This window comes from Anopheles arabiensis, chromosome 2, assembly GCF_016920715.1.
Source record: "Anopheles arabiensis isolate DONGOLA chromosome 2, AaraD3, whole genome shotgun sequence".
NCBI lineage: Eukaryota > Metazoa > Arthropoda > Insecta > Diptera > Culicidae > Anopheles > Anopheles arabiensis.
This window is the reverse complement of record NC_053517.1, coordinates 44215571-44241108: the sequence shown is the minus strand read 5'-3', so window position 1 is coordinate 44241108 and position 25538 is coordinate 44215571. Positions and strand designations below refer to the sequence as shown.

The 25538-nt window shown below is 45.7% G+C and overlaps 1 protein-coding gene across 4 annotated transcripts in view; it reads left to right on the top strand.

Moving 5' to 3' along the window:
- Nucleotides 1-5753: 5753 nt before the first annotated feature.
- LOC120896187 (GAS2-like protein pickled eggs) overlaps nt 5754-25538 on the top strand; it is a 35024-nt gene continuing 15239 nt past the window's right edge. Inside the window, exons 1-4 of one of the 4 annotated variants that reach the window (XM_040300141.1) lie at nt 5754-5851; nt 8123-8798; nt 19023-19153; nt 19185-19416. In XM_040300141.1, coding sequence (XP_040156075.1) covers nt 19243-19416 — 174 coding nt within the window. In that variant the 5' untranslated portion in view covers nt 5754-5851; nt 8123-8798; nt 19023-19153; nt 19185-19242. Of the gene's footprint in view, nt 5852-8122; nt 8799-19022; nt 19417-25538 lie in introns of all 4 variants that reach the window. The other 3 variants (XM_040300144.1, XM_040300140.1, XM_040300142.1) reach the window with 3 other exon arrangements.

Genomic DNA, 25538 nt, shown 5'->3' with positions numbered 1-25538 from the left:
TCGCACGGTCACTCCAGTAATGGGCCTCGGAGCAAATGTTTTTTTTTGTGTCTCTCCCTGCTTCTCGCAAGCATGAAGCTTTAGTCGGCCGCAAGGCTAGATCAGTCATGGTGTATGTGTGTGTGTGTGGCTATGTGCACGCGCGCTTTGAAAATGATCTTCAACTCCTTAACGGGCCAAAGCCGTGGGGGCCGCTGTGCGGAGGGTCAAGACCCGGCCGACGACCAGGATGGGAAGTTCGCGGGCCGAAGCTGCGCAACATAATATAAACATTAGCATTCGGTTGTTTTCGTTACGGCGGGTGTACCGTGCGCGGGATATACCGCGGTTACCATAACGACCGGGTATACGGAGTGTCTTTTGCTTGCAATCGCTCTCTAACACACACACACGCGGCGTTTCTCGCTTTCTGGCCGGCTGCAATCGCGCCATGGTAACCAGCTGTCAAACGATACGGTTTGAGGGGTCGTGCCGAATGGTATGATCACGGTTTGCGTGCGCATTGCACTCTCTGCCTCCGGGCTCTTCCGTGTCAGCCGTCTCCATCCGAAGCCCCGGTTCCCGCACCTCTCACTCCCTCCCGCCCTGGCGTTGACCACCGCACGTGGGACAAGCGTACCAGGAGGGGTGTGTAAACATGCGTAGACATAGCTCGGGGACAATCGATCGCATCACACACGAATCGAATAGATCGCATTGTAGTTGAACGGAGGTTTTGGGTGGAGAAATCGACCAGCAGTTGTTTCACTGCACGATGGATGATGGCCAATATTTAAGGCAGTGATGTCAAACTCATTTTGGCACGCGGGCCAGATTGCGGTTCAAAATATTCTCGCGGGCCGCAGTTGGCTAGCGGTGAGGAGGGGGTGCGTTCAATCGGCAAAAATCGTTAAGGAGTTATTCTTTGACCTAGAATCATATTTACATTTTTGTAGCCCCCAATAAACAGTCCATGAAATTCATTAATTGACTCATACTTTACTTTAGTAGCGGTCGTCCCTGCTCGGAAATTTAATAATTCGTATTCAATTGCTCTGTGGCCATTTTGTGGCCATTTTTTTTGAGGAAAAAAGACTAACAACATACAGTCTACCTCATACAATTCATACCTTTTTTATGTTCTTGGTTTTCCATGGTTTTAATATACCGCCCTGATATATAGAGAGATCATTTTAAAGAGTACCCTTATCAATGAAGTGAAGAAAGTGGTATTACAATACATGATTTCCGAACTTTCCAGAGAGCCTCATTGTCGGTAAATGGGTGAAAATATTGGTAGTCCGACTTTAGACTGCTCTCAGGAAACAATTACTTAAACACATGCTACGTGCCATCTTCACGGATACCTTCCCAAACAAGTAACTATGTGTAAATTATTACACTCTTCGATAATCGGAATATTAAAACTAAATGTTGAAACCTTCTTCCTCAATGGATAAACATTAATACACCCGTTTTCTTATAATTTGCCATCTATTTCAGCTTCATTCAAAAAACTGCCAAAGTTCTTCGCGGTTCGGATTGAGAGCCTTCGCGGGCCGCATGTGACCCACGTGCCGTATGTTTGACATGTCTGATTTAAGGCATTATTTTCACTTCTTGGTAGATTGAATATACTTGGCAACGCTGCAACATCATCTAGTTCAACGGTAGAAGCGATTTGAAGCTGCTCAAAATTATGTATTAACAACAATCAAGTGTTATTATTTTGCGATAGAAACGTCATTCGCTGCTAAGCTAGTATTTGTTATGAGATCATGTTGATCTCTATGATTTTGAGCATGTTTTTCGCATAAATTCTTTAAGCAAATACAGTTTACCGCTGCAACGTCAACGGTATTGGCAAATTGTGCCATATTTGATGAACATCTCAGGAGAAAAAAGAATGATCACTTGAATATTTGCTACACGAAACACGAGATAGTACGATTGGATGCTGATTGGAATTATACGTGAATTTTTAGGCATTTAAAACGGCTTTACCCTAGCTCAGATACCAGTTACCAAACAGTTTGAACTCATCATTTTGAAACCGCTACTAATCATCGAGCAGCATAAAATTCACTTTTGTTTAAATACCATTTGCATCCAGATCCAACGTAGTAAGTCCCCCCTTTGTACGATCACCCAAACAAGCCTGCATCCTTTCTATTTCCTTCTCAGCGTTGACTGTTTTGGTTTTCCTTTTTGTTCCCCCTGTCCATTCCATTCCCATCCGCGAAACGATCAATCGCACCCAGCCTGTGCAGCAGCCGCGATCGCAGTGCGCTCCATCTCCAGCAGCGCGCGTTCCCTTTGTTCATGATCTAATGTTTTTACATATTTTTACATGATAACTTTTCGGCACGGTGTGTACGTGCGGGTGTACGGTACCGGTCCACAGGGTCTGCATGACTCAGGGGCCGCGTTTTCCCAGCCGCTCGACAGCATCCCGGGCGAGATCGTGTTCCCGGGCGGGCATCCGGCCGGGCTAATCTTTGTTTGTTTTAATATCCACATTTTTAGGGCTTGTTATTATTAGAGCTTGGGCTTGTGTGTGTGTGTGAGAGAGAGGAAGTCTGTTGAGGTGGTTGCCTTTTCAATGGAACACGGGAGATACCTCGCTGTGCCAGGGTAAGGTCTGGAGGTTTGGACGGCGGAATGAGCAATAATAATTTTACCGTACACGGAAGAGTTTGGTGGAAAGACAAACTCTTCAATGTGGTAGTTTGGTTGGACGCTGAGCTATGAATGGGTTGCTTTTTTATCCCTTGTGAAGTCGTTTGTTCACATTTGCATTTAAAGTGAGGCTTCGTGTAATCCGTTCAAGTGTGAGACCTTTCCATGTTTGTTCTCAAGTGGGACAGCCGTGAACATGGTTTGAAATAGCGAATAGCATAGAAATTACCTTTTTGGGATTTTCTTTTGTTTTTTTTAGTAAATAATTTTAAACATGATAGTTGGGTACGAAATCAAACAGTTGAAGAACTTGCCCGCTTCTACCAGGATATGAATAATATATCGTATAGACAAAATTGTTATTAATTGAAAATAAATATGGATGAGCTAATGTCTCGTAAATCTTTGGGGCAGTAGATCTCATAATTCAGGAAGTCATCGCTATCCGTGGATGTGGGAGGGCGATTATTATTGGTCGATCGTACTCTACCGTGACAACGGAATTCACTCACTCACGCTCGAAAGAAAACCACCAGAAAACGTACGACGAGGATATAAATAACACACACACACACACACACACACACACACACACACACACTGTTTTGCCGGCGATCCACAACAGCGTCAGTCATAAATTACACACCTCGTCGGGGTGCGAGATTCACACCGAACGGCCCACGGAAGTTGACACACAGGCACACCGTGCCGTGCAGCACTGATAAGAAAGTGTCGGAACTGGAAAATGGCGAGAATGAGCTGTGAAGTGTGAAGAGAATCCGTGTGTCGTTTCCGTGTGGCGGAAGCAGAACAAAAGCAAAACTATGAATTCATCATCATTACCTCAAGGGTGCACTATTCGAGGTTTGTCGAGGAAGGTGTTCGAGCGTGCGCTGCACGTGCAGGTGTCGTAGATTGGAGGAGCCAAGGATCGACAAGGGAAACGTCTTGTTTATTAGTGTCTCAGCGTGATAATGGCTTTGCGGCGAGATTATTGACCGTGAATCATACAATAGTGCGTTGAGTAGTGTATTGCACTGCGCATCATCACTATCGTGTCATCGTCGTGTGCAAACATGCCAAGAACGGCCATGTGTCGACCGGCCAGAATACGTGCCAGCCGGCAGAAGAGTGTTTGAATGCTCATGGTTGAATGCACCCAGCGATGATGTTTTTATTTTTCTTTTAATTTAAACGAGAACGAACACAAACACTCACTTCTTGCTTGTAGATTTTAGGCCGAAAAACCTTTAAAAATAGTTTGAAATTAATTAACAAACTAGATTTTAACCGAGATAACAAAACGTTCTCATTTTTTATAAATATTTGTTAGAACATCGCTTCTCACATCAAAGACGAATCCTCAACACCAACCTCTTCATTCGCAAGTTCTACTCTTTCTACGCACTACCCATGCACACACGGGTACGATCGTGCTAAACCCCGGCTTCGTTTACATATTGCACAATAAGTGCAGCAAAAGTGAAGACACAACGCGGAAGACGCGGAGTGCAATGTACGTGCATGTTTGGCTCCTGAAGGGATAGTTGGCTTTATTTAGAAATTCATTATGTTTGCTTTGTACACAATTATGTTCGTTTTAATGTGCAGTGCACGAGAAGGTCTTAAAAAGTGGAGTGTTCATTTGTGTGTAAAATAAAATAAAAAGATCTTTAAAACTGTAAGGTTATATATAGATACGAGCCTTATTTTAAATGTAAACATAAACAGTCCGTTGGCTAAACCTACCCAGAGGGTTGATTTGTTGTGCACATTACAAGCATTTTGCATGGTTTTTAAATCATTTCGTGAGCTTTAACGCTTCATGCACAGCCCAAACTGCCGACCATTACCGTTAAGTTCTGTCTGTCCCCTGTCGAATCTGTTTATGATTGCAGAAACACTCATTTGCATTCCCCCTTTTTGGTGCCATTTTTACAGCTTCATAATTTAAAACGTCTCTAAATCCCATAACCCACAGGTCAGGAAATCGGCGACTGTCGATAAGATGCAATAACAATAAAGAAAGATAAAAGTGCATCCATGCGAACAGGAAAGAAGCACACGCCGGGGCCATTTATATTGTCGCGAGTGTTTTCCTCGTAGTGTGTTCTGTTTTTTATCTTTTTTCGTAATTTTATTTGTTTGCTCAATCCTGTTGCCGCATGACCGGCCTGAGTCATCGCACGCCACAGTTTTCAATGTCATCGGTGACTCCACACACACACACACGCATAGGAAGTTGCAAGCCGGCATGCGCTGCAATGCAATCCAGTAGGGGGAGGACGGGGGAGGAAGCGAATGAGTTTCGGTGGTTGAGGTGAAGGGTTCCTGCATCCTTCCCCGAAAACGGTATGTGCCCAGGATTCCGTCGATTGTGAGCGAGAGCTCCGTTGCGCGGAGATTGCGCTCGTGTTCGTCCTTCTCCTGCGCATAGAGGTGGTGTACGCGCTGTGTAGCCACCGCGGTAGTCGATGCATGCACATTCAGCTACACGATAACAGCATTGCCCAAGGGTGGAAAACAGTGAACCAGGCTCGACAAGCATGGGTGAGTGAGACACGAAGAGAGTGAAAGAAGAGCGAAAGAGATGGAAAGTGTTTCCAGCTGATGCGTTTCTTGGAAACGCGAGAGACAATTTCAGCTCGACGAGGAAAGAGAGAGAGAGAGAGAGAGAGAGAGAAAGAGTTTCTACAGGGTTAGATGAAAAAAGTGTATCGTATTTGTACGTTTTTTAACAGAATTTGATGGTTTTTTGGAATTGTCAACGGTGCCAGCAGCAAAACTTCACATAAACGATAAATAAAATACAAATTTGTATAGCTGAAAATGAAACCTAAAGCATTACATCAAACAGTGAACAAGCAACCCTGTAACAAAAACACTCTTTCTCTCAAAACTGCTCTCTCTCTCTCTCTCTCTCAGTTCCTTCTCATACGCATGCATGCAATCCACACAAAAAAGTGCGTAAAAGAACGAGCAGCAGCAGCATCAGCGGCGGTGTGAGAGCGCACAAAAGAGAGAAAAGACAGAGCGAGAGAGAAAGAAAAAGAGCGAACTTGCGGGCGAACGGCAAACACCGAGCACGTACATAATGTACATTTTTCGATTCGTCCGCGCTTAATTCACTCGTACACCCGCGACGATTCGGACGCGCGTTTTGTGCTCGCACGGGTACCACACACCACAACGGGTAAGGAGCAAAACTTCAGGCTCACGGAACGCGTGTAGCCCTTATCCGTGCATCACCGTGCGTGACCGTGTGACAGCTGCGATTGCGCGACTTCCTACCAGCGTGTATATCTATGTTTCTGTGTGTATGTGTGCATGTGTTTGTGTGTTTTCCTCTTCCAGACTGGTGTGTCCAATATTTTTCATGTGGTCGTTCCCAGTCCCCATGTGTGTATATGTGCGTCGACGGTAGAACCAAAAGTGCTAGAACGGCGTGTTGGCGTGTTTGTGTGTGCAGTGATTTGTTTGGTTCGGTGTAGGAGGAGCCGCTACTAAGCCGATGTTTAGAGGATCGTTTTTCCCCATCGCACAGCAACTGTTTCGCGGGTCCCCTTTTTCCACCTGCCGAAGAGGTTCCCATGTGTGCGTGTATGCTCCCCCGTTCTTCCAGTGACAGTTGTGACAGTTTGCTCTCGTTGCGCTTTTGGGGTGTATTATGTTTTGCTGGTTCTCCATTTGTTTATGCGGGTCACGGGGAGGGGGTGGTGATAGTTTTCCCGTGCTGGTCTATCAGCAGTAGAAATGGCCGGGTGTCGGAAAATTGTAACATCCTTTTCGGGCCAAATACCTTGTCAATCAGTATTTTTCGTTGGAACATTAAAGTTATCCACAGCAGCAGACTCATTTAAAGAGATTAGGCTAGGTCTTCTTACTACATCGAGTTTCTGCTCCCATTAGGCCCACTCTGCTAGTCTTTAGGACACTTTCGGTCAGTTCGATTGTTTGTTTGGGTAGAGCTTTGGATATTATGCCCCGAGGCTAGGAGGCCTTGGAAGCTGTTTGTTTGGTTCGCTGTGGTTGATCGAAATCATTGTTTTCCCCTTCCTACAATAAAAGTTAAATTGGACAAACACAACCCTGCAGGCAATTTGCCTCCCAAGCACAGTGCCGTGGGGAAAAAATGTGTGTTTCTTTGAAATTTCTTTAGGTTAGGTCTGCAATAGCCGTTTGTGCCAAGAACACTGACAGACTAATTAGATCCTGTAGTAGTGCGTGTGGATTCGCATATCTATATGCATATATATGTGTGTATGTGTTAATGTGTTTGTGTGAATGATGTTCTATGGTAGACACATCCTATTTGAAGGAAAACACCCCTTTTTTGCTTGGAAAAAGCCTGGTATGTGAAATAGAACTGGAATGGGACTGCAAAAATCTTCCTGAACTGGACCACCCTGCACCTTCGGCAGGGCTCCAAAAGATTGGTTTTCACTCACGATTTTCTTTTTTCCCACACTTTTCTCACCTCTGCTGCCGTGGTTTTCCGTCCAGGCCGGGCGTAGAAGGGCAGCGTTTCGGCAAAGTGTTGTTGTTGTTGTTGTTGTTTTTTTTTCGTTTCTTCCTATCGAGCTCGGGTGGTATGGTCACGACGCTGGTGGAGCATTGCAGACTCCACCACACACGACGACGGTGCCGACGAATGGATACGATAGGATTGGGAGATGTGGCGGAAAGTGAGAGTATGGCAGTACATATGGATGAGGGTGAGACACGGTGGAGACCGGGCACGATCGCGGGTGTCACAAGATAGTGTCATTTTGTGGCTTTTCGTTGTTCTGCCATTTGTTTTGCTCGTTCGGTATCGCTTTGTCTAGTTTTTGGCCCCTTCTTCCCGTGCCGTATTTCTCTGTCTCTGTCTCTATCTCTCTATCTCTGTTTCTCTCCGCGCCCCGCCGCCCTTTTTGGTGGGGAATGGGTTGAAGGACACTGGGGAGTAGAGGAAAAACATAACGCCATGTTAGAGACGATCTCATTTGCCACCCAGAGCGAACGAACAACACCGCAAACTCCGTGGGCATGCCGCAGACACAGACAGACAGGGCGAGAGAGAGCGAGCGCACTTCAACGAGTTTTATTCGATGGCTTTTAAAACTGCGGCAGCTCTTTGTATTTGGCATGTGAACTATGAGTTTTGTGAAGATCTTAAATATTAGATAAAACAACGCCTTTAAATGTGTCTATCTTTCTGTTAAAGCTATTGATGCGTTTTTGAGCTGTTAGGTTTCGGCTGTCTTCTGTCAGCAGCACGTTTCATGCTTCAAAATTTCGTTTTGCTTTTCATTTTGTGGCTGTCTTCATTAGAACCCCACTAAGAGAACCATGTGTTGCAAATGTGTCTGACTAAAAAATCAATTCCCCAATGTCTGTCAGGAAAATGCTTCTGATTACAAAATTCGTATTTCTAGTCATATCAGTGAGCATTACCCTTTCATATCCGATGCGTCTTTTGCAGTGACATTTCTTCCTTCAATGCTTTGTTGTTCCACCTTATCCCTGCAGCGTGATGAGATAAAACAATAGAATTCCTCCTGCCAATGTAGCTGACTGACAAAACAGCGAGTCAACAGCTCATTTCATCTTCCACATCTTCCGACGATGCAACTACATTCAGTGACAGTTTTATACCCTCCGGTGGTGAAATAGTGAAACAACAAAACGAAACAAAAAAAAACAAAAAAAAATAAACCCAAGTGCAAACTCTAGTGCAAATACCGACTACGTAAAGCCTACTGAGAGCGCGTTGCCAACAGCAGGGCAGCACGAGCACGACGAAAAAAAACGCTCTGCGAAACTGTGCGGCAGTTTCCAGCATGATATCCTTTACGATCAAACCAGCACTGGAAGGCGTTAGAACGACGACAGACGGACGTGTGAAGAACGTGCCAACAGCGGTCGCAGTGAAACCGGAAGCAGCAGCAGCAGCAGTCGCACTGTAGTGAGCGGCAGAGAAAGTAATAAAACAATCTACCAAACGCAATCCGAGGGAGGAAAAAAAGGGAAAGAGTTCTGTCTGTCTGCAACGAGACGAGCGTAGGAAGAGCAAACACATCAACTAGCGAAGAAGCAGCAGAACAAGAAAGGGCAACGTTCCACCAGCTCCACGCCAGCGAGAGAACGGAAATCATTCGGTATGTATTCAACCAATGCGCACACACACACACACATCAGCTTATGTCATAATCTGCATATTGAACCCATGTTCTTTCTTCTGTTCGTTTTGTCACTTCTTGGTTTGTTACTTGTGTTATTTCTTTAAACTAACCCATCTTTTTTTGTTGTTGCTTGCCTTATCCTCCATTCCGGCAGAGTCCACACTTTGTGGTGGTGTTTTTCAATCCGGTACACCATTCCATCCGTTTCCGGTTCGAACGTTCACCAGCGGCAAAGGTGAACACTGTCGGGACTTAGGGGGCACACAGGCGTATGTTTTCCCTTTCGCGGTGCTCTCTTTGTTCTCGCCCGAGGAGACCCTCCCGATCTGAGAAGGATCCCGGGCCGGGGTTCCGACGGCCAACGGCGGCTTATCATCGTTGGCCAAGCCACATTGATTGCGTTGTGTTGTTGGAAAGATGAAAGAAAAAAAGGCACTGTTTTGTTTGACTTGTTGCTCGTTACGCACAGCGGACGCGTGCTCTGATACGCAACTATCGCTAGCTCGACGCGACAACACCCACCACACGCGTACTCACAACGCTTAGAAACGATATTTATTGTCCCATTGGTGCAAATGGGAAGGGACTATATAGTTGCAGAACGGCCTGATAACAGTGGCCAGTTTTACACAGTTGTGTAGACTACCCAGCTGAACGTACGTTGTGTTGCTCTCCCTGCACGCCTTGCCTGTTGGATGAGGCAACGCAGGCGATAGATTTTGATAAGCCACCGAAGGGTACAGATTCGGAATCAATATTGCCTTACAGTGGTGAGGGTGATGGTTTATTAGTTTGGCCTTTATTTAATTTTCCCCCTTTTTACTGTTGTGAAGTTGGATGCAATGGACAGGTTATTAGAAAAATGTTGTTTAATGAAATTAAACGTCTGCCAGTAAATTAGTAATAAAACTTTAAAGGGGAGATTTTTAAAAAAATATTAAATACTTTGTAAGCTAAACTTGACTAACGTTGTTTAAGTTATGCTTCCTTCGCTTTTTGAATTATTTGCTGTTTCGAAGCTGTTTCGCTTGCATAACTTCTAACATTTCTTTACAGCTTAGCATGGGACGCCTATAAAGCCCTGTTAATTTCATTCTGTTATTTTGTTTTCATGGCTCAAACGTGACTAAACTATTCGTCCGTCCTTCTCTGTTTTATTTTCTCTACCCTGCCACATTTCACGACCAATTCATTTCATTCTGACGCGTGTCTGGGGCCATTTTTATGTCCTTCGACTGTGCCCAACCACAGTCCCAAGAGCTGCTGCACCTTACGGTGTGCTGCAGGACGCAAAATTTTAATTCGAAATAGCTTTTTGCAATTATTTCGTCAACGCTAAATTGCTAACCATCACTAATGGTCTACCAAATGGGAAAGATAAGGCACGAGATACTAAAACAACACGCAAACGCGACCGTAAGTGTTCGAGGGTGTTGTAGTAACCGTTTGAAACGGCGCTCATCGATCATCGAATAGTAGCGTCCGTTTGGCAAACACGTGAGAGAGAGAGAGAGAGAGAGAGAGAGAGAGAGTCCACATTTCCTTTCGGAAAGTTAAATGGTCACCGAACCGAACGGAACGAAGCAAAAAGCCATTCTTCCCCGTCTAGACAGGAAGAAGAAATAAAATCAATACTCTGGGGGCTCTGGGAGGATTGAAAATCCCGCGCATACACCCACCTACCCTTCCAACCAGTATAGTGAACTTTGGCCAAAGTGCTTTGAAAGGTGTACCCTGGTGATATGGTGGAAAAGCCCTCGCAAAGCGATTGGAACAATTCGCGGGTGTTCGCGGCGCCGTACTGGAAACCCTTCGTGAGCGCTCCCCCCCCCCTCCACTCCCATCCTTCCCAGAGTTTTGTGTCACGTCGCAACGCTGCAACGAGCACCGTTTTCGTCCACTTAAATGGCCGGCGATGCAATCAGCGGCGGTGCTGTTATCATACGCGCCCCACTCACTCACTCACTCACTCACTCACTCACTCACTCGCCAACCGACGACTCATACGGCCAACCGAAGAGATGTCGAAACAAATCAAACACTCCTGCCCAACAAACCCCCTTCTCGCCACCCTTCGCCCTTTTCCGCAGTTTGTCGCGGCCGCGTCTCGATACTCGGACTGATAGTGGAGATGTTGTGCTGTGCGAGTTCCGCGGGCTGCGCGTAATTTACAAGCCCGTTCAATGTGAGTGAGTGTTGATTGTGTCACCCTCGATGGAGTTGGCCAGCCCCCGGGGGTAAAGGGTGTTTGTATGCGTGTGTGTGTGGCTGGGGACGGCTACCATAATGCGCTTGCTGTCGTGAAGCGAAAGGAAAGAGAGGCCCATGACGGTGGAGCTCCATGAGTAATGTGAGATTTATGATAATTTTTTTTAAGCTTTGTTGTCCACTCTAAGCTCCGTCTGTGCACACAGCGCTTTGCCTGTGTGCGTTCATTGATTAGCAAAAGTGCAACTGGGCGCTAGCGAGCAACTGGACTGGACGCTGCCGTTTATGCGGTACGGAACCAGCGGCCTGGAACTGTGTCGAATAGTGGCCAGATAGTACGGTCATACGGAAGATAAACTAGGCCACTTTAGGTCGGTCGTGGACGTGTCAGAATTCCGTAAGCACGAATCGATCCGGCGCGACGGTAAATCACAGAAGCTAACGGACTCCATTAGCATATGCTTCGGCCGGTTCGCCCAGAAGAAAGCAAATGCGCGAGGGAACGTGGTAGGCATATGGAATTATCATCAATTCTGGTGCATTGCGAGCGGCAGAGATTGTACTCGAATGCTGGGGAATGCTGTATTACGGTCGACGAGTGACGTGTGAATTGAAATTCAAAAGCAACGGATACGAAACGTCCAGTGTGACATGGCCAGCCGAACCTGGTAGTGTGGCATTAAAGTGTATATAAACAACTTGTTAAGCATCACATTGAGTGGGATCAGTTCTTGGCAGTGGGATACTGCCGGTTAACGCAGTAAATTATTATGTGGACAATCACATACCATTGAGAGGTTTTAAGCATAGCGAGAAAGGCGTATCAATTTAACTGAAGGAGCTAAACGTTTTTTTTTTATTTATCTGAACTGAAAAATTGGGTGCAGATTTCTGTTACACGTGCGGTGAACGTCCCAGACTATATGGCTCTTAAAACCGATTACTCTCCACTTAATCTTATCGGGAATCGTCGTTAAGGTGGAAGACATTTCCGTGTTTTAAAATAAGACACTTGAACCACTTATCAAGTTCACTGAACCTCAAAGGCTGGGCTGTCGGTTTGGTTCCACTTCAATTTCGGTTAGCAACATGAAGCCAAATATTTGCTTATGAAATATTTTCGTTTACATCAAAGAAGACTGCACTGTTGATTATAAATGTAAAAAAAACTGCATCATTTTTAAATGCGGGCATCATTGGTCCTGGGTTTCTTCCCACTGTACTGCAAGCTACGTCAAAATGCTGTTGCAACTTCCGGTTCCCGCCCGGTCGAAAATATTTTTTTTATGATCGTGCCGTTCCGTGCGGTTCATAAAAAGCCGAGAACGCAATAAGATGCGAGAAATAGTAACAAAACTGGAAATGTTTGCTCAACTGCAAAAGATCCACAGACACAAACACACACAGGGTACGTTGAGAGAGCTAATCGTCTATTGCATCGTACTGATTGATGCACCGAGTGATGATGCTGCATCGCCGAATGCAGACAGGGAAGCGAGAGAGAGAAAGAGAAAGAGAGACAGAAAAAAACGCAAAACATAACAAATAAACAACAATGCCATTCGGTCAAAGCAATGCCGTCGCCAAGATGATTTGATTGCAGTACTACTATCGGCTTTTGATTCCATTTTCCTCCACTTCACGCACAACCTGCACACTCACTCTCTCTTTCATTCGCTGAACGGAGTGCTTTCATGTGTGAGCCGCCGCCGCCGCCGCCGCTGCCGGCCGATTTTCACGTTGACTCATTCAACGTTTACTTTGCCCGTGGCTTTGTGCCGTGCGCGCGCCAGCGCTCTGACCTTGATGATGGAATTTTTTAATCAAGCTTCCGCGTATGGGGCGTCGCGGGATGCCTACCGTTGGCGGCTGGTACCATTGGCTGCCACCATTGATTGCTCCGAACCCGAGGACCTGCCGGCAATAAAATACCGGTTCGTTGATTTTGGTGTTGATTTTAGCCTTTTTTGTTTGGAAGATTGTTTTTTTTTTCATTTTTGCTATTACACTGGCACAGACCGTGAATTCGTTTTTTTCTGATAACTGAAATGGCCTTTTTCCAATGCCACTTTATCAATGGAGTACGGTGGTAATCCTTTCAAATTGAAGACTCCTTCCCCGTTCCACAATCGTTTGTTTGTTTTTAATTTTTAGCACAGTTACGATATATATACACTTAACTGCTAGTCCAAAATCTCGCATCACAATATCAGCTTGAACCGCTTTGAAGGTTACAAACTTTGAAAACGTGTGCACATTGTCCCATGGCGCCTTACGCAGTACCCATGCAATTTTCGAGTTATCTATTGCATAAAGTTGCATCCGCCTGTTGCCGTGTTGCAAAAGTCCAGCCAAGCAATGGCTATAGCCGAGCGATTGGGCGCAGTCACGCAGACCAAGAAACGCGCAGGCACTGACCGTGAAAGAATTGCTTAAAAACAAACGATGGCAAATGCGAATTAATTTCATCCATTTCCTTTGCGGCTCTTAATCTGTGCCGTTTGCCACCTTTGTCACACACACACACACATAAATATGTACCATGGTTCACTGATTCGCCGTGCAATTTATTATGGTTGACATGTTTTTCCTTCGTTTCTGTGGATTGTTTATTTTCCGGTTGCGCAATCAATGCGCAATATTCTTTTAAAATAGCGAACTTGGAAAAAGGATGTGATGCTTTTAAAGGCGAAGGACATTTTTTAATTGCAATAACCTCTAGCTTGTATTTGAATTGAAAACAAGTTGGTACAAAAATGGTGAGGAATTAAAGTTTTTAAAGATATATTATTTTAAAGCGATTTTTTACTCATTATATTAACATTCAGTTTATATTAATATAAGTTAACAGTTCAGCAAAAGAAAGAACTTTTTCCAATTAACCGTAGCATAATTGATTGTTGACATTAATGTTGTTTAATGAATAATTATGAATTATTTTTAATGATTTAATGATAATTAAAGGAAATAATGTAACTTGTTTCAGCCACTTTCTGTAAGGATCTTGTGTTTGTTTAAAGTCTACCATCAATTTAAGACAAATGCAAACGATTATTAAAAAGGTACTTCACATTGATCATAACACAAGACATAAAAAATAACAAAAGTTCATGCCATTAGTGTATGCAATTTCGGCACCCTTGCTCCCAAAAAAAAACACCCTCCCACAGCTTATGGGCCACGTTAAAAAAAAATAAAATAAACAAAACCACCATCACCAACGAACAGGCCCTACTTTGTTACCATTTTTTATCACCGGCATCATCTTGAAAGATACAGCTTCATTTGTCGCTTCGGCAAATTGGCCTCTTGTTAGGCAATGGCTTTCGATCTAGCAATTAGAAGCATAATGAAAACAGCATCAACCCTCACGCGTCCCAGCGAACAGGCGCAACCGAATGATCGTAATCTAATCATCATCATGTTTTCCCATCCATCTTCCCACATTGCTTCACGCGGCTGCAGTCACGGCACGGCCACGGCACAGCTGCAGCAACGCACTGTCTCGGACGCGGTTGAATAACTTGCTACTTGCTACTTGGGTTGGCCGCTTTGCTCCCCATCCGAATGCACTGTCGTGTGATGGTAATGGGGTGTTGCGCGTCTCGTGCCATACTCTCTTGGGCGGCGGTCAGCCACTATCCGGGGCCTTTCGGTTCCCTTTCGAACAGTGTTTAATTACCAAAGTTTGTGGTAAGCCCACCGAGGGTTGTTTCGCGTGAAGAAGCGACAAATTGCGGCAAATGTACAGGCTACAATTGCTTCATTGGGCTTTCGTTTTGAGCGGTTTGCAAAACTGTACGCCCTTTTTTGTGTTGGCCCGAGTGGGCTGAGTTTATGGAAAGTCAAAAGTAAAGCTCCATACGATAACCTACTTCACAGAAGATGTGGGAGTTTGCTCCCAGCATTGAAGATGGGTTTATGATGCTTTTGTCTTTTTAGAACAGTAGTTTAAGAGCCACTCAGCAATAGGCGCTCTGCACGCTAATCTGCATTTTTATGGCCGCTTTGTTTCGAATGCTTTCGATTTTTATGGCCTTTCTTCAACGCCCCTTATCGCGTGGAGAGTGTTTTTTTTTGTCTTCTTGCTAGCACGAGATGTGCTATGCGCACTATGCACAATATGCGTCATGATTTTATGTAACATTCATGTCACTAGACACTCAGCCCGATCGATCAAACGATGCGATCTGTGACCGGTTCTCGGTAAAGCAGTCATCCATGCGATTTGCTCGCTGGTACGTACGATTGCTGCAATGGGACAACTTTTCTACATGACCTCTACTTTTGCTCCCTTATCATGCAAATGCAACCGTGAAGTCCTACTGCTGTGCTTGGCAACACAGCCCATTTCCTGGATGCATTCATTTGTTATTTATTTTTATTATTTTTATAGCATTTACGCTTCTTGTCCGAATCTTCTAAATCATTTCAATAGCCCCATTGCCCGCTGCATCTCTCTGTTCATATTAGCCTTTCAATGTAGCAACTACTCAGCCAAATTTTCTATTTAACAAATTATCAACTATTATCTCATTTAAAATCTATTTGTACTATGCTTGATTGAAGTTATGTGATTTCAATCGAGTTCGACTCTTATGTTGCACCATTATATTAATTGGTTTTCTATTATATTTAATTAATTGGAGCCGTTATTTCCACAAATTGAAGCGATTCGTTTCAGCGTAACAAAACATGATTCAATTTTGGAATGACAATTTTAATTTGTTTTGCGGTTTCACTCGCACTAGACACCAACAAACTGCAACCAAACCTCGTGCAGTGGCGTTTATTCTTTTAATGAACTTCGAACTCGTCTCGCGCCCAACAGCCACCCTGATGAAGCGATCCGAACGACAGCTATGCGGCCACTCCAACGACATCGACGGCCGCGAAAACCGATCACTAACGGCCAAACCGACGCATGACGCGCGGAGGACGGTATTATCGGTTGCGCTCGCCAGATTAGCGCAGCCACGTGTGCGGGGGAGGCATGCAGGGGGGGGGGGGGGGGGGGCGTCAAAACATGACGCGCGCGCCGGTACGCACACGGAATCCCGCCACGAAGGTGGAAGGTTGAGTGACCTCATTTCTATACAGCGTCTGTCTCACTCTCATTAAGCACGCCGGGTTTCGCCAACCTGATGGAGTCGGTCTTACCGTCCTGCCGAACGGAATGCTACTGGCTGCTGGCCCGGCCAGATCGCGCACCGTGCCGAAATGCGGTCACTTTTCGGTGTAATGTTTGAGCAAAGGGGGAGGTGGCCGCCGTGTTGTGCCGCTGTGTGGGTACGCTGCGGGTTTTTTTCATTAATTTGCAAACTCCCCCTTTCAAACGCAACCCCGGACACGTCACCGGTGTGGCATTTTTGGCTTCGGTTGGCGATTTTGAAGCCGCCAGGATTGGGAGGCGGGCGAGCGTGTGCTCTGGCGGTCGGGCCGTAAGCCGTAAGCTATTACTTATTTCGTCATTTAAATTTCTCGATTGCAATAAGAATAATCAGTGGGTACCGAAAGGGGACGAACGTGGGAAATGAGTGAGCGTGTGGTGTGGCAGTGGTTTGCGGGAACAGTGAGACGAACGACTGGCTCGGTAGTCGTTAGACAGTAGGGCTCGAAAATGGACCCACTATTGGCATCTCAAGTGGAACCATTGTTGTTTGCTGTCCATTTTTTTCCTCTTCCTTCCCGAGCGGAGCAAAGGTCTTTGACATCAATCATGGGATTGCATGGTAATGTGCATGCTTTATCTTGTACGCTTGCCAAAAAAAAACCTCCTTCCAGTCTTTAACATTCCGCATGTTTCCAAACCTTTTGCCAAAACTTCGGCTCCGCAACTTTTGTCTCACTTCGTAACACGCCACAAGCAAGGGCCGGTCGCGCGAAAGCTTTGTTGGCGCACTGTGCGTTATTTTTATTTTCTTTTATTGCCTCTCTGTGTTCAAAGTAGTGTGAAGTTGTAAAACTGTGTAAAGGCACGGGACGAAACCCGTCAAATATATATTCATTCCCCATGTGGGAACTGTGTCAAGCGAGGTGGCGGTGGGTGAGAAATTGCCGAATTTTAAAGAGCAGCATTACTACGCCCGATTACACCCGGAATTCATTTGAATAGAGTGATTTTTTGGTGGCAGATTTGTTAAACATCGCCCAGCGACACAAAGGCGACAAGATGCGCGAACATAGCGAATGAATCAATTTGGCGAGTCGGAATTATGCAACGTTTTCACCCGCGAACACATTCGGATGAGGTACAACAATAATACAATAAATCATCGATATTTGGGAGACTTCAAAAGTGTTTGGGAGAAATGTTGCCAAATATTTGGCCATTCCACAGGTTAAATGGCTATTTTGAAAGGAATATGACACGACACGAGAGGTTGGGAGGCAGTACCCCTTTCCTGAAATGACGCATTAGCTATGCAAGTAGCACTCAAGAGGTTAAGCAATTTGTCAAACGATTAGGTTTGTATATGATAAAATATGCGATCCTTACATATTTTTCTTAATTTTGTTCATAATTTGTTTGAATTAATCAATCAAACTGAAGGCCCTAGGTGGGCAAATATTAAAATTGAACCTAAAATATCTAAATCAATGTCAATACGACATTCCGTTTGCTTATCCAGCAATTTGTTTAAGCTAATTGAATGATTTTACCCTGAGCTTATAATTATATTTACGAACCTGTTCGGCAAGACACCACCCCGGCAAAGCACACCTTGGGCAAGATTACGGCGTAAACGGTGTGAACTTGAATTCCGGGTTTACCGCAGGCCGAAACAAATTGGTTTAAAGTTTCCCCCAACAAATTACAACTCCGATACTTCGTGTTGTTTTATGTCACTCCACTCGTCACGCTCAGCCTTCCCGCGTATTCTGGCTTTTGTTTCTGTTTTGGTATCTTTATTTTCCTTCGTGTGCCCCAAAGGGAATCGCTTATTATCTCAGTCGATTTAACATCTCTTAAGAGGGTAATCACGGGCTGGTTTTGTGTTAGCAAGGGAAGCAAGGGGAGAAGGAATATGAGGTGGGCGCGATACCTCTATTAGCGGATCATTTGTTGCCCTCACGGTTTCCTCGCTCCCGCATCGTGACGCCCCTCGCAAGTGCATCTGTTGGACGTGTACGTTTCATCCGTCTGCCAACCAGTCGGCCAGTGCATTACATTCTCATCTCACCTGGCAGAGCACCACACGTAACATGAAACCCGGCACGAAATTCGACACGCCGGCAAAACATCGAAAAGATCCTTTGGCACCTTCGCCCAGCTGTGTAACGTAAGGGGAGGATCAGACCGTGCATGCACACGATCGCACGACTAGAGGGCGGCAGAAGACGAAAGAGAGACAGAGAGAAAAGCCTGATGGGGTGAAGAAAGCGGTCCCCGATGCGGTCACGTTAAACATCGTACTTCCAATTAACCTACCGGCGGCGCTATCGCATTACCGTCATTCATCGTTTTATTTCTGTCTTCTGTTTGGGTCGAGTTCTTCCCTAGTTTGGATTTGGTTTGGTGCCTTCCTTTCTTTTGTGTCGCTTTCGCCTTCGCCGGCCCCGCAGTTCGGGACTTGTTCTTGACTATCTTTTCACTTTTGCTCTAGGTTTGGCTTTTCCTGTTGCTTTGTTATGCTCATTTTAGTAGTGTGGCCTTAACATTCGTTTCACTTTTCCTTTTCATGTTTCATTGCTCTTATTTGGGACTTGATTTTAAAGCCTTAGGCGGGAGCCGCTAAATGAGAGGGAGTTACTGTGAAGCGTGCCTGTTTTGTTAATTATCAAGTTCAATCGGTAACAGAGTTAATTTGAGAATTTTCCAATTTATCACTCTTGCTCTCCCTCTCCGTTGAGAATTCGAGCGTGATTAACAATCTGATTAGCTATGAGCGGACAAAACAGCATCTTCTGAAACGCGCGCCTCCTCATCCAATTAACGTATGGTTTCTAAACGTGTTTAATTAACTTTCGATTTCACTGTTCTCATTCCAGATTTTCTCTCGATGAAAATCCAATCGATAAACGAACGGAAAAGGCCTGCCAGCGCCTAAGGAGAGTACCAGGATTCCAACCAAGCATTTTGGTGGACCATTATATCAAACCATAGACAATAAACTAGTCAACTAAACTTGCAACGAAAGTTGAAAACGTTCCCTGAAAAGGACGTTAAACGACAGTTTGCGAAAGAAGCCGAAGCACCCAAACAGCAAAAATGAACACCGTACTGCTAGAATCCCGGCCGTACCGGCCGTTCAAATCGAGCGAGGAGTATCTGTACGCGATGCGCGAAGATTTGGCCGAATGGCTCAACACGATGTATCCGGACCTGCGCATCAACGTGGAAAACTTTATGGACCGACTGGATACGGGCGTTGCACTGTGCAAGGTAAGTTTAGGTTACGCGGAGTTGATTCATTCATAAATGTTGCCAATGCCGATGGTAGCAACAGCTTGTAGCTTGTAGCGGAATACGGTAGACGCATCTCTTACACGCCAGCTAGCGTGCGCGTGTAATATTTCTCACAGATTTGGGCTTGTGGCACAGATTGAAGTTTCCATTGTGTAAGCATTTACGGCTACTACTGTCCGGCTGTGGTTTGTTATTGTTATTCACTACCCGTGCGGTCCTTTTTTGCTAATCCAGCAAAAGTTATAAAATTGCAAAGCCGGCTAAAGAGCAGTGCTATAAATTTGGTAATTTATGTATATAATCAATGCAGTCATCACTATTTAAGGTTAAACCAGATTGATGCATTGTCCTTGCGTAAAGTTGCTTCGGTGACCTATTTAAGTTGATTTTTACCCTTGAGAATATTTGTTGTAGAATTATGTTAATATTTTATTATTGGCTGCAATCTTGTTGTAGTAGAATTTGTTGTGCCACTTTATGTCAAGTGGTTCGAATATATTGCATATGTTTTTTGTTTTTCTTTTTTAACACGTTTTAATAATATAATTGTTACTACATCGCCAAATGTAATTGATGTAATCTACAAATGTATATCTTATACTGTGTAGAATTGATATGTACAGCAAATAAAATTGTCTTACAAGCGTGTCGCCATTGGAAACTTTCCAAAACCTAACCCTTGTTTGAAGCTTTCAAAATAAAACAATTGATCACCACCCTACGCGTGTTAACGTGATCAGTAACCTTGCATCAATTAATTGTCCACACCCCGCCAAGAAGAAATCCTAACCCTCATATGCATACTTTCACGGCTCGTTGGAAACCATTTGCCTTGACGACTCCTTGACTCTGGTAGTGGGGTGAGAGAATGGAGTGTTTGAGTCGTTTCATTTATGGAATGCATCTCGGCCCCATCCAATGCATTTGTACACTCTCCAGCTCACGCGGCCTTAGGCGAGGGGATAACCGTTTGGAATTTATCACCCGTACAATCCGTTCCGAAAATTGTCGTCTCCATTAGTAACCGGTTGGCATGCGGAATCTTCCGGAACGGCGTTGAATGGTTTGGAGTTCTGATTGTTTTAATTAAAACGCTGCATTTGCTGCTGTTGCTGCGCCGTACTCATTAACACCAATTAACTCGTGAAGATGGCTCGAGCGGAGCTCGAAAAAAAGAAAACAAACACAAATATCGTCCCGAGCTTTGTCTGTCTGGTCTCTGTCCAAGGCCCAGCAGACGTACAAACGTTGGCATTCCGTCGCATTCCGTAAATCAGCGCCCACACGCGCACCCGAGCGATTTGTAGTAAGTATTGTTCCAATTTTCTGTCCACCGGGCCTCGAGGGGCGAGACACCATGAGATCCGGGAGGCGGCTGGCTTACTGGGGGCGCGGGAATGTACGTGTATGCCCTCGCATTTTGTCTGCTAAATTCTGGGTAGAAACTGGTTTTTACCATATTCTGCTGGTTGGGGTTGACTTAAAATACTACAAATTGACATTTGGTTTCAACTTTCCGTTTAGGGACCGTTTCTATTAGGGAACAGATTGTGGGATATCATTTTCGATAGTTGGCGATAGCTTGATCTCGCCAAGGAGTTGCAATTTAATGTATTCTTTTGAACACAAACTCAACATTTTCGACCGGTGGTTCCACAAAGTCTAACAAGGCCCACGCGTAAACTTATCGGATATTGTTGGTGCAACGTATCGTCGTCCTATCAATGGACAGTTTCTTCGGCAACGGCCAAACAATACTTCCGGACATCCTTCGTGCCAGCGACCGCTGGGTTGCCTTTCTTTTCCCTGCGGCCTTATTAGAATCGCCTGTCAAGGTTTTCTTCCCCCTTTTGTGTTACCCTGAGGCGCGCTGGTACGTTGATCTTTGCGCCGTCCGGGTGCGGAAGAGTCTTCTCCCAGCGCCGCCGGTGTGTGCGATCTGGCGCCGCATATCACTCCTCGAGACCTTGTCGCCTTGTTGGTGTACACACAGAAGGTCACCCGGAGGAGAGCCATGCCGCCACACCGCAAGCATACCTGCCCGATGCTGGATAAGGAAATTGCCACTCGAACCTGCCGCTTGCGCTGTGCTGCAAACACACAGCCGGGACCCATCCGCGACCATGATCTGCAAATGATGACGACCTGCTGCTACACACGGCAACTGCGCCTCGGCGACGAAACAACCACCACGCGCTGCCGATAGGCGACGACAACGACGACCTGTTGAATCACACCGGTGGGGCTCTATCGCCGGCCGCCGTTGATTGGGCCGACGTTCCTCACGCACGCAGTGTGCTCCTTATTTGGCGGGAATCTCGGTTCTGTTTTTGTTGCGGTTGTTTGCGAGATCCTACGTGATACGTGTTCGCGGGTAGAGATTCGTGCCACTGCTTCCTCGAGCCAAAACGAGGAGGAAAAAAATGAATGACTCTTGTTAAACTAACAACAACAAAAACAGAAAACGAACATCAAACACACAACATGAAAATAGGAAGTTGTGTAGCGCACGGGGTGGTCGTCTAGCAGAGAAGGAACGTGTAGAAACGACATGTGATAGGAGGGACGTGATGCGTGCATTGCTCTAAATACGTCGTCACGCTGGCGGGCCAGAACTAGAACCACCGGGTAGTGCCGTGAGCGTGGCGTGCCTACGCCTTCAAAGTGCAAAGGGCAGGACAAGCGCTGCGAAAGTGTTCGTTGCTCGCGGTTGAACGATCGTGGCGCAAAATAGAAACCCATTATTGCACACCAAAAAAGAAAAGAAACTCTCACACACACCGGTGCGTGGTGCATTCCCCTAATCGTCACCCGCGCGCTGCTCCACCGAGTTGAGAGGATGCGGAAGTGTGTACCGCTCACGTCCCTGGTTTGATGTGATCGCCACAGCAGCAGCAGAGACTAGTTGCAACGATCAAATGCGGCCAGCATGAAAGAATGGGGCGTTGATGGTGGTGATGCTAGGGAACGCATTTCACCGACCGGTAGGGAGTAATGATGGGAACTCCCCTAAAAATAGTCCCTCGAATTTGTGGCACCAGCGCGGGCCGTCCTCACAATCATCTGACACGTCGTCTCCCTTGCCGCCGTAATGTTCTTACCACGGGCGTGTTTGATACGGGCAGTAGCGCAGCATTGCATTCTGATGCTCTCGCACGGTGCCGCCGGATTTAATGGCAAGTTGTTTCATTTTGTTTTTAAACCTACGTCCGGGACCCACGTGCTCCTCCTCCCTTCTCGATGCCCGCGTGCCCATGGACGGAAGGATTACCTCCGGCGTGAAAGAACGACGACGACGATGACTACAAATGGGGAATGAGAATTTATTTAGAACAACTGGCACAACATAGCATACGACACACACACACACAAACTCATGCCACCAGCATTATCGGGCCAGGAGGGTGCAGCTGAAAGGCCAACTTGCTCCATCACAGAGAAAAAAGAAATCCAACAACCAGCTCAACACAAAAAACGGATGCTGGGCGTATGCTGCACACAAGGGTTCTAGCGCTTGGGAGGTTTCACTTTTCATATGCACCATAGACCACACAGACACACATACACTGAAAGTTCCTTCACACTTCAAACTTTCCCCCTTCGCCTCCACCACCTTGCCAGTTATGCTATGCGGGTGCCACTATACACCGTCGGCCGTGTACCACACGCGGTCGGCCGTCTTTCTCAGCGGCTCAACGTCAAAACTAAACGGGACACACACACACACGCACAGAACTAGTTCCTGCGAAAGGGCGGAATAAATTGGGTTGTCGGTTGATGGTTGCCTTTTTAGAAGGGGGGTTTTTGAATTGGCTGCAATTGAACGCTTTATGAGCTCGTGAATGCGCCTCTCGAGTGGGTGAGATGGGCCGGCGCGGGAAATGGCTTGAATAATCGCTTATCAACCGGGGCGGCAAGCGGCAAGGATGGAATGCAGCTACGGTGGCGGCACTGTTGCTGGGGCACAGTCTACTGACGTTTCGCTACAGTGAAGCGGGTCATACCTGTCCCCGGCCCCATCCCGCCTCTGTGCGGGCTGTAAGATTCGGAAGGATTAGCGTGAGGCATGCAATCTATTTGGTGGAACAGAATTTAGGGGGAAGTGTGATTTATTTTTAACTGAACGTTCTGTTCCCGCCGTGCGTCGTTAGAGTTTGTCTCAACTCTTTTTGGATCGAAATTGTGTTTATGTTTAATATGTATGAAAAATGGTGTTCTAACAAAATTGGGCCGACGCCCTCAAATTTAGATAGAAATTAAAATTTTACGAATATTGCGTGCTTTCGAACTGCATATTGAATTTTCTTTTTTTAAAGTTTATTTCTTTTCCAACCACGTCGAGTCTGCGCTTCCTTGTCAGCGCACCGTCGGTGTGGTCCATTTATCAATCACAAGCCCGCGCGCGCCATTTTTGGTCACCGAGGCCGCGCGCAGGTTCGGCAGCGACGTTACCCCCAGATTGTGTTGCTGCTGCTCACCCACTCGCGAGGTTATTGGTGATTGCTTCGAACATGCACACGCGGGTTCCTTGAACTTTTGGGCACGACAAAACAACGCACACGCGGGCATGCCAGTCGGTTTGTTGGGGCATGGGGCTGCTCTGGGTGGATTGGACGTTTAGTGTCAGTACAATTAAATTGAAGGAATTTTAATGCCCCCGATTTGGAACGATTTCATTCATTAGATATATCTCTGCTGCCACGAAATCCACGAGTACACACGCTCGTGTGTACCTAATGTGCGGTTTTGGCATTTTTTGGCCGTGTTTGTTCCAGCTGGAATGTTTTTAAAAGCTTTTGCTCCACTCAAGGACAACGGCACAACTAACAATGGGACAATGTTTCTGCTAGACTGGCCGAAGATGATCTTTCGAGATTGAGTGTGTGCTTTTAAGATGTCGTGCGTTTGACAGGTAATATAGGTAGAGCAAGTGTTCAACCTTGCACATAGTCAACTTTGTAAGCGAGCAGTGAGTTAACATTGATCCATTTACGTTATCGGACAGTGACAATCTTTGTCTTGCTTTGTCAACGACGCGTTGGAGTGACATTGAGTTGGGTTATGTCTAATGTTTGAAACTATTTATTGAAACTTCCATGCTGCTTAGGAGGTTTTTCAAAGTTATTGACCCCAAGGGGGTCAATTTTACGACTACGCGCTGACTTAGCTTTGAATCCAGTCGCAGAACATTTCGAAGATGACACGATCGTTTACGCACGATCGTCGTTAATGTTAGGAAGATCGTTAAAAATTTATGTCAACTATATCTCATAGCCATCCACAGGCAAGACAGGATTAGAGGTATGAGGTAAATAAGTATTGATCTTCTACTTGATCACTTAGCACCTCTCTTTAAGAAGCCGTTCTGCGAGGAACATTTTACGAGCATTTCAGAAACAAGCTTAAGAGACCGGATGAAACGATCGTCTGGGTCGGCAGCAGTTGGGTTTACGATTTTATTTTATGCTTTAAATCGTTGATAAACTACAAGCATTTCCATAACGTTCCAATTCGACGATACGACTTGTTTAACGTCCGCTTTTATTCCTTTTAAACGAATCCATTGTCGCCGTTTTGGCGTTCGCTTCTCATTTAAAGCTGTATTTTTGTGACCGTGTTTTCGCCACTCTTTGATCTTCGATCTTGCAAAGTAGTTTTGCGCTAAAACGGTTCTGTTGTAAGCTTTGCATTCTAACGTCTTTCCTTCGCGCCGCCTTCACCATCTTTACCCATGTGTCCAATCTGTATGTGTGTGTGTTGACACTGCTTAAGAAGATTAAACATAAGAGACAGAGCAGCAAAACAATAGCTTCTCCATATTATTGAAGGATCCGCATCAAACTCCACACCCATCGCGCATCTAAACAACGCCGTACTACGATCAGAGCCCGCCCGAAATGGCCAAACCTTTGACCAAGCTCGCTTCGCTAGCTGTGCTAATACCGACCGCACAGAGGAGGTCGCCAGTGATCTTGACATCGGCACCGGCACCGTGTGATTATGGCCGCCTTTGTGTCTCATCTCATCTCATCTCCATAAACCGGGTCGCCGGAGCGGCAAGGTAGGCGTTAGGAGCGGGTTGGACGCGACGCTAGTGT